At 38.8% G+C, this 9638-nt stretch overlaps 1 protein-coding gene across 4 annotated transcripts in view; it reads right to left on the reverse strand.

Moving 5' to 3' along the window:
• Positions 1 to 261: 261 nt before the first annotated feature.
• PTPRB (protein tyrosine phosphatase receptor type B) overlaps positions 262 to 9638 on the reverse strand; it is a 147822-nt gene continuing 138445 nt past the window's right edge. For 3 of the 4 annotated variants that reach the window (XM_004386445.3, XM_004386444.3, XM_004386443.3), the window contains 2 exons: positions 4665 to 4785; positions 483 to 588 (listed from right to left, as the gene is read on the reverse strand). In XM_004386445.3, the coding sequence (XP_004386502.1) occupies positions 566 to 588; positions 4665 to 4785 (144 nt within the window). In that variant the 3' untranslated portion in view covers positions 483 to 565. Of the gene's footprint in view, positions 589 to 4664; positions 4786 to 9638 lie in introns of all 4 variants that reach the window. The other variant, XM_004386442.1, reaches the window with a different exon arrangement.

The following is a 9638-nucleotide window of genomic DNA, read 5'->3' on the forward strand; positions in this document are numbered from 1 at the left end:
ACCCAGATCAGCCTTGGTGCCATCTAAACTTTTTCCCCCTCTAAACCTGTTTTTGATGATTATATTTCTCCAAAAAGCATGTGAATCATCTTTGACTCTCAAGACTCATAGGCTAGCCATACAGCAAAGCTAGCCATACTATATGTTCTCTCCAAACCTGTCCTTTATCCTGTGCAGTGAATATCAAAACAGGTAAAAACCATGGCCCAAAGAATTGCCTCTGCAACCACCCCTATATACATTTTGCCAGTAGTCCTGTCATACAGGTTAAATTAGTTTATGTAGAACAATCCATGAACACTTTAGTGTGGAAAAATAGTATTATATAAAGCTTAATATTAAACATTATGAAAAAATACATATTTACAGAAGAAACTACAAAATACATCTATGTACAATATCATCTGTTACCTTTAAATTACATAAATTCTTTAAAATTCTTCAGATTAATAAATTATACATAGTATCAACAGAAATAGCCAGCATCTTCCTAGGGCAAGAAGCAAGTTTTTAAAAAAAATCACACAGTGAATAGTTTTTATCCAGGAGATCTTTGGATACGTTCCTAATGCCTTGAATAGACTCCATCTGAAAGGAAGAACATTGTAATTAGAGATTGTAATAGGGCATGGCATAGTTGTTTGTTCTGTTTATTAAAATTGCAAATGGGAAAGACTAACAGAAACAACAAAAGCTCAATATAGTTTAAGATGAGATCATTCCTGTGGGGGCCAGGTCATTCCATTTAGAACCATAGATTATTAGAATTGGAAGAGACTAATGATTCCAGCCTTACCCCCCGCCCCCTTGCCCCTTTCCGAGTTGGTTTTACAGATGAGGCCACAGGTTCAGAGAGACAAAGTAATTCACTCAAGCTATACAGCTTGTTAACGCAAGCTAGTTCTAGAACTATGAACTGAATCTTAACCTTCAGATGTCTGGTAGTTATTCTTTTCTACACCATAGCTAGCTTTCTTTAGGAGTACACAAGAATATTCTAAAAAAAGACTCTCCAACAAGTCAAAACAACACAAAGGAACCTCCAAGATCCCCCAGAGTCCCTTCCATCCTGGAACTTCTTGAAGAATCTGACATGTGAAAACCTTAATTTACTATACAGATAAATTAGGGAGTAGTTATTTACAATACAAAAGGATTATGTGATTTACAAAGGACTCCTTTAAATAGCAGCTCTCTCATGTATTTGTGCTTTACAGATTATTGACTATTTAACTAACCGGCAGAGAACTACACAAAAGGTTGGGAGATGTTGATAACTGAAGATCAGTCAGAAATGGAGATAAACCAGCTCTGAAATAACGTTTGTAAAAAAAAAAATCATCTTATTTATAGATATTGATCTATGTGGCAAGTAACTGAGACCTTCTCCCAACCTCTATGTGAGTGACCCCTCTTGAAGGAGATCCTCCAGCCCCAGTCAAGCCTTCAGATAACTGTAGGCCCAGCCAATGTCTGAAATGCAACCTCATGAGAGACCCTGGGCTAGAAAACAACCCAGCTAAGACGTATAGAAACTGTGAGATAATAAATGCTGATTTAAGTTGCTAAGGTTTGGGGTAAATTTTTAGGTGGTAATAGATTACAGTACAATGTATTTTCATCTTTGCAATTATCCCATGTGATAAATTAGGTCTTACTGATGGCCCAGAGTGTGAAAAGGCATGAGGACTTTCTCTTGTCAAGTAATTATTGTCTGATAAAATCAGTACCCTACACAGTTAATAAAAAAATTTTTTTTTACTGATTTTCTCATTTAAATAGTGTTACATGCTTATTCTAGATAATTTGTAAAATACATAAATGAGAAGAAAAAATCATATATATTTCTATTGCTCAGAGAAATTTGTTTTACTATTTTGGTATATTTCCATTCAATCTCTTTTTTTTTCTTCTATGTATTATTTTTGTTTGTTTTACATTCTGATATTTTTACTTAACTTATTTGTAAGTATATCTTTGTTACTGTAATCTCTTCAAATGTATCATTCTTAATGACTGAATCATATTCTATTAAAAGAATGCTTCATGGTGTACTTAGTCCTCTATTATTAAGTATTTAGTTTATTCACTCATACACTTAGCTGTAAAAAGCTTGAAACAAAAGCTTTTTCAGTACTTAGATTGGTGGTAGAAATATTGGGTCACAAGATAAGGACATGTTAAGGACCTTGATGTTGTTAGGTACTGTTGAGTCGGTTCTGACACGTAGCGGCCCTATGTACAACAGAGCAAAACACTGCCCGCTACTGTGCCATGCTCACAATTGTTGCTATGTTTGAGCTCATTGTTGGAGCCACTGTGTCAATCAATCTCGTTGAGGGTCTTCCTCTTTTTGGCTCACCTTCTACTTTACCAAGCATGATGTCCTTCTCCAGGGACTGATCCCTCCTGATAACATGTCCAAAGTACGTGAGAGGAAGTCTCACCATCCTCGCTTTTAAGGTGCATTCTGGCTGTACTTCTTCCAAGACAGATTTGTTCATTCTTCTGGAAAAAAATGTTCTTTGCCAACACCATAATTCAAAGGGATCAATTCTTCTTAAGTCTTCCTTACTCATGGTCCAGCTTTTGCATGCATACGAGGCGATTGAAAATACCACGGCTTGGGTCAGGGGCACCTTACTCCTCAAAGTGACATCTTTACTTTTTAACACTTTAAAAGGTCTTTTGCAGCAGATTTGCCCAATGCAATATGTCATTTGATTTCTTGACTGCTGCTTCCATGGGCATTGATTGTGGATCCAAGTAAAATGAAATCCTTGACAACTTCAATCTTTTTTATCATGATGTTGCTTATTGGTCTGATTGTGAGGATTTTTGTTTCATGTTGTGGTGTCATCCCTACTGAAGGTTGTAGTCTTTGATCTTCATCAGTAAGTGCTTCAAGTCCTCTTCACTTTCAGCAAGCAAAGTTGTGTGGTCTGCATATCACAGGTTGTTAATGAGTCTTCCTTCCATCCTGATGCCGGGATCTTCTTCATATAGTCCAGCTTTTCAAATTATTTGCTCAGCATACAGATTGAATAAGCATGGTGAAAGGATACAAGCCTGACACACACCTTTCCTGATTTTAAACCATTCGGTGTCCCCTTGTTCTGTTAGCATAGCTGTCTGTTTGTCCATGTATAGGTTCCACATGAGCACAATTAAGTGTTCCGGAATTCCCATTCTTCGCAATGCTATCCATAATTTGTTATGATTCACATAGTTAAATGCCTTTGCATAGTCAATAAAATCCAGGTAAACATCTTTCTGGTATTCTCTACTTTCAGCCAAGACCCATCTGTTATCAGCAATGATATCTCTTGTTCCACGTCCTCTTCTGAATTTGGCTTGAACATCTAGCAGTTCCCTGTTGATGTACTGCTGCAACTGTTTTTGAATTATGTTCAGCAAAATTTTACTTGCATGTTATAATAATGATATTGTTCGATAATTTCCACATTCTGTTGGATCACCTTTCTTTGGAATGGGCACAAATATGGATCTCTTCTAGTCGGTTGGCTAGCTAGCTGTCTTCCAAATTTCTTGTCATAGATGAGTGAGAGCTTCCAGTGTTGCATCCATTTATTGAAACATCTCAACTGGTATTCTGTCAATTTCTGGGGCCTTGTTTTTTGCCAGTGTCTTCAGTGCAGCTTAGACTTCTTCCTTCAATATCATCAGTTCTTGATCATATGCTACATCCTGAACTGGTTGAATGTCAACCAATTTTTTTTTTTGGTACAGCGACTCTGTGTATTCCTTTCATCTTCTTTTGTTGCTTCCTGCATCATTCAATATTTTGCCCATGGAATCCTTCAATATTGTAACTTGAGACTTGAATTTTTTTCTCCGTTACTTCCAGCTTGAGAAATGCCGATCAAGCTCTTCGCTTTTGGTTTTCTAACTCAAGCTCTTTGCACATTTCATTATAATACTTTACTTTGTCTTCTTGAGGTGCCCTTTGAAATCTGCTGTTCCACCCTTTTACTTCATCATTTCTTCTGTTTGCTTTAGCTGCTCTATGGTAAAGAGCAAGTTTCAGAGTCTCTTCTGATATCCATTTTGGTTATTTCTTTATTTCCTGTCTTTTTAATGACCTTTTGCTTTCCTCATGTATGATGTCCTTAATGTCATCCAACAACTTGTCTAGTCTTCGGTCATTAGTGTTTAATGTGTCAAATCTATTCTTGAAATGGTCTCTAAATTCAGGTGGCATATACTCAAGGTCATACTTTGGCTCTCATGGACACATTTTAATTTTCTTCAGCATCAACTTGAACTTGCATATGAGCAATTGATAGTCTGTTCCAAAGTGATTTTATAATTTGAACTCCCAGTTGTCCAGTTGTGATTTCAGAACACCCTCCCTAGCTATGAGCTTATCACCTAGAAAAGAAATGTTAGGCAGAGTCCTTAATAGAGGCCTTCCTAGGCTGGACAGGAAGGGATACCAGCTGTGAAATCAATGCTCTCATGTGGGCAACCCCTCCTGGTGCTGCCTCTCCTCCCTGTAGCCAGTCTTTGTGGGGGCCTTTCTCTCAAACTTCTAGATAGAAGAAATGGGTGGTGCTCATTGGAAAAGCTTTAGGGTATTAGTGGTTTCTAGACTGATGATATCTTAGTGAATGAACTTAACAGTCAGTGAAGTAAGTTCCTACCTCTGTGATACTCTGGATTCACATTTTCATAGATTGGAAACAAGGGGTTTTCTTGTTCACTCCGTAGCTTCCTTGCTCTGAGGACGTCTCTTACACACTGATGTAGGTACACATACTGACACTATGAAAAAGCAAAAAACATGTCAGAGGAGGATGAAAGCATAAGAAAGATGAGGGACTCCCAAAGAACATCAACAGTGATAGGATTCTATATGTTGTTGTTGTTAGGTGCTATCCAGTTGGTTTTGTCTCAGAGAGACCCTATGTACAACAGAACAAAATGTTGTCTGGTCTTGCACCATCCTCACAATCGTTGCTATGTTTGAGCCCATTGTTGCAGCCACTTGTCAATTGATCTCATTGAGGGTCTTCCTTTTTTTCATTTTGGGATTCTATAAAATTAGCAAATTTCTTGATCATCACTTTACTAATGGTCTCTAGTACATGGAAGAATGATTGCTTTTTATTGTCATTGAAAAAGGAATATTGATAACAGACAGAGAGGTGCATTCTTTCTCATGCACATGCGTATTATAGAGTATGTTCTATGAGTGCCTAGAACTATATGTGGCACATAGTAGGTCACCCACAACTATTTATTGAATGCACTTTACATAAATTACCTCATTTAATTATTTCAACAACCTTGTGAATAGGTATAAATATCTTTATAAACTGAGTCTCAAAGAGGTTAAGTAATTTCTCAAAGGTCACACAGCTAAGAAATGGGGCTCTAGGATTCGATCCTGGGTGTGTGACCTCGAAGCTCATGTTCTTTTCACTCTACCAGTTTTTCTTAGATGACTTCTAATTTCATGCATTATTGAATGAAAAGATCATTTCTCTGCATACTCTGCTATTTTGTTCTCTTTTTTAAGGGACTATAATGAGAAAAAGAAGGCATGTATAATAAACTAACTGGGCTGTCAGTTCGTTGAGTGCAAGGTCAATCAATGTCTTATCCATCTTGGTTCTGTGAAACTCCGAGTCTAGCACATGAAGATGGTCAAAGACATTTACTAAACTGCACAGAACTGCAGAGGGTTCTGAGTGCACACAGTGAGGACAGACCCACATGTCAGCTCTTTGAAAATATAGACGCATACAGAAGACTCAGAGTTTTGGTAACCATCAAGACACCACAAAGCCTTCCACTGACAATAGTCTCAGCCACAGGCAGCCAAACTTGTGCGCTGGGCCCCCTTCCTTCCAACCAACTGGGGTCTTTAATAAGGGCATGGGTGTCTGTGTAACCTCAGTGCATGGGCTTGGCTCCCTATAATGACATAGCAACTGCTCAGAATGAGGAGAATGGGGAGGCTGAGAGGAGAGCATGGCACTCCTCCTAGTGGGGAGACTGGGCTCTTGGCCTGCCTCCAGCTGGCATGGGCTGAATCATGATGCTTCTTGGATCTCAATTACCCCATCTATAAAACAAAGAGACCAAGCTCTCTTCTATAGCTAACATCCTACACCCATTAAAAGCAAAGTTTTTAGGGTATACAACTTTGTGTTACTGTCAGATGAATGCTGAAAAATATTTCTGGACCCCATGTTTAAGGAGATTGATGTGGTCAGCCTTAAAGTATCTTAAAGGTTTGAGATATAAAGTGAGACTATAAGGTCTTCTCTCACCAGTGATCTTTAAAAGCAGACAAGTACTTATTTATATGGGTTGGTGGGCGGCATTGTCCCTGATTGGAAGCTAGACCTGGTCATCTATCTCTGGGACTTCAGAAGATTAGACCATTAAAAAAAAATCAATCATAAGTGATGTCGAAATTGATATTAGTAACTATTCTCTGCATTTCTGCTCACAGATCCTGCTCACTTGTCATGAGTGTTTTTGCTACCTGACTTGGAAAATTGGAGGAGGCTGCTATCCTGAGAATGGTTTTTAGCATACAGCAGTCTCTTTTTGCTATCTTGAAAATGATCCACCAAATTAAAGACCGTCCTTCCTTGTTTCCTCTCCCGCAAGTGTAATTCATATTTTCAATTCTACTAGGATATTAAATTACTTCGGGACCTTAGAGGTAAGCTGTGAATAAGCTCTAGTAACTCTATGCTATGGCCTATTAATAAATTCTTCAGCAATGATCCACCATGGGCTTTGAAACTAGGTAATATTCATTAATTTTCCTGTTTTAAATATAAATTCTTCTTTTCCCAACAGAAATGTCCCTTTGAAAATGATTACTACTAAAACGTTCAGATTGTTAATATGTTTTCTACTTTATTCATAATTGAAGTAGACGAAGTCTAATATATGAACCTTAGACCATGAAAGATCATTTTTGCTTTGGTCAGTTAACTGGTGAAGCCGTGGCTTGATGTTGACACATTCTAGCCCATTCAATTCCACCAATATATGCAGTATCACATAGTATTTATAGACCTTCATGGTCCCTAAGTGCACAGTTTAACAGAGGGGCAGATATGTGAGCAAATACCTACGATGTGATAAATGTAAGATAAAATTGGGTACAAAGCTTAATACAGAAGAGGAAGCTATCAGGACTTCCTTGGGGAAAGGAAGTATCAAGCTAGAGAGAAAACGGTGATACTTGGAAGAATATAAGTAAAGAAGTACGACATTTCAAGTGATGGAAATAACATAAAGGTGCACATATATTCTGGAAATTGTGAGAAGTCTAATGTAGCTAAAATGTAGGGTGTGTGGGTCATGGGAATGCCCCAGGACAGTCTTCTAAAGACCTGGGATCTTTAGCCCTACGACATCAAGTGTTTTTTTCTCATGGGAAGCAGATGAGAGTGAAAGATTGGGACTATCATCTATTGTTCTTTAACAAGTTATTGCTTGGGTCTGTGTGACCCTCTCAGAGCCAGGCTGCAAATTTGCCCCAAGGGAGCCTAAAAGAGGGGATGGGCATACTTGTAAATCCCCTGTCTAATGCTTCTTTGTTTAGAAATACTTGCTCTTTGATATATTTATCAAACATTGTGAAGACCCACATCCCTTTGTATCCTAAATAACGTAGAAGAAAATTAAGGTCTACCATCTCTGTGGATTCAGAAAAGTAGTACAAAGAGGTCAGAATATCCTTCCTCCTTTGCTGGAACAGTCACCCACAGTGGCTTGGCTGGGAATCAAACTTCTTTGCACGTGTTTTCATTACAAATGAGCCATTCTAGCTCCGGGGCTCAGGACTTCTGAGATTGCAGAAGTCCTTCTTGGGCAGAGGGCTAAAAGCAAGACAAATAATGTGTGGATATTGTTTGGCATTTTATTGATAGTATAAAAAGGGGAAAGAAAATTTCTATTCTACTACAATGTTTATTTCATTATGATTAAAAAAACCCCATTGCCACTGAGTCAATTTCGACTCAGTGACCCTATAGGACAGAGTAGAACTGCCCCATACAGTTTCCAAGGAGTGCCTGGTGGATTTGAACTGCCAGCCTTTTGGTTAGCAGTCATAGCTCTTAACCACTATGCCACCAGGGTTTCCTCCATTATGATACAAAGAATCAAATTTGATTCTGAACCAGGGAGGGAAACCTTCCTTAATTTTGGCAGACCCTAAAACAGTGGGGGCGGGGTGGTGGTATAGCATGAAGTTGGAGAAGCTGAAGTCAGGTTATGAAGAGACTTGTACACAGGGTGAGAGTTTGAACATCATTTCACAAGCAATGGAGCGCTGTCCAAGGTTTTCGTGCAGGGCGTTGACATGGTCAGACCCATTTCAGAGAGGGAACTTTGGTGGTGGCAGTGATGATGAAGAGTTGTTAGGGCAGAAGTTGGAGGCAGGAGACCCAGTAAGAGGCTATTATAACAGGCCAGGTGAGAATTGATAAAGGGATGAGCGAGGACAATGGCAACTGGTGAGGGATAAGAACAAAGAGACGGATGTTGGGTAGAATTGATAAGGCTTAGTGACTGGTTTACTTTGTCTTCTTGAGCGGCTCCAGAAGACAAAGTAAACTATTATAATGACATGTGCAAAGAGCTGCAGATAGAAAACCAAAAGGGAAGAACACACCCAGCATTCCTCAAGCTGAAAGAACTGAAGAAAAAGTTCAAGCCTTGAGTCACAATAGTGAAGGTTTCTACGGGGAAAATATTAAACGATGGAGGAAGCACCAAAAGAAGATGGAAGGAATACACAGAGTCATTATACCAAAAAGAATTGGTTGACATTCAACCATTTCAAGAGGTAGCATATGATCAGGAATCGATGGTACTGAAGGAAGAAGTCCAAGCTACACTGAAGGCATTGGCAAAAAACAAGGCTCCAGGAATTGATGGAATATCAACTGAGATGTTTCAACAAACAGATGCAGAACTGAAAGTGCTCACTTGTCTATGCCAAGAAATTTAGAAGACAGCTACCTGGCCAGCCGATGGGAAGAGATCCATATTTATGCCTATTCTCAAGAAAGGTGATCCAACAGAATATGGAAATTATCAAACAGTATCATTAATATCACATGCAAGTAAATTTTTGCTAAAGATCATTCAAAAGCAGTTGCAGCAGTATGTTGACATGGAACTGCCAGGAATTCAGGCTGGATTCAGAAGAGGATGTGGAACTAGGGATACCATTGCTGATGTCAGATGGATCCCGGCTGAAAGCAGAGAATGCCAGAAAGTTGTTTACTTGTGTTTTATTGCCTATGCAAAGGCATTCGACTGTGTGGATCATAACAAACTATGGATAACGTTGCGAAGAATGGGAATTCCAGAACACTTAATTGTACTCATGAGGAACCTGTACACAGATCAAGAAGCAGTTGTTTGGACAGAACAAAGGGATACTGTGTGGTTTAAAGTCAGGAAAGTTGTGCATCAGGGTTGCATCTTTTCACCATACCTATTTAATCTGTATGCTAAGCAAATAATCTGAGAAGCTGGACTATGTGAAGAAGAAAGGGGCATCAGGATTGGAGAAAGACTCATTAACAACCTGCAATATGCAGATGACACAACCTTGCTTGCTGAAAGTGAAGAGG

Source organism: Trichechus manatus, unplaced genomic scaffold (assembly GCF_000243295.1).
Source record: "Trichechus manatus latirostris isolate Lorelei unplaced genomic scaffold, TriManLat1.0 scaffold00164, whole genome shotgun sequence".
In the NCBI taxonomy this organism is placed as follows: Eukaryota; Metazoa; Chordata; class Mammalia; order Sirenia; family Trichechidae; genus Trichechus; species Trichechus manatus.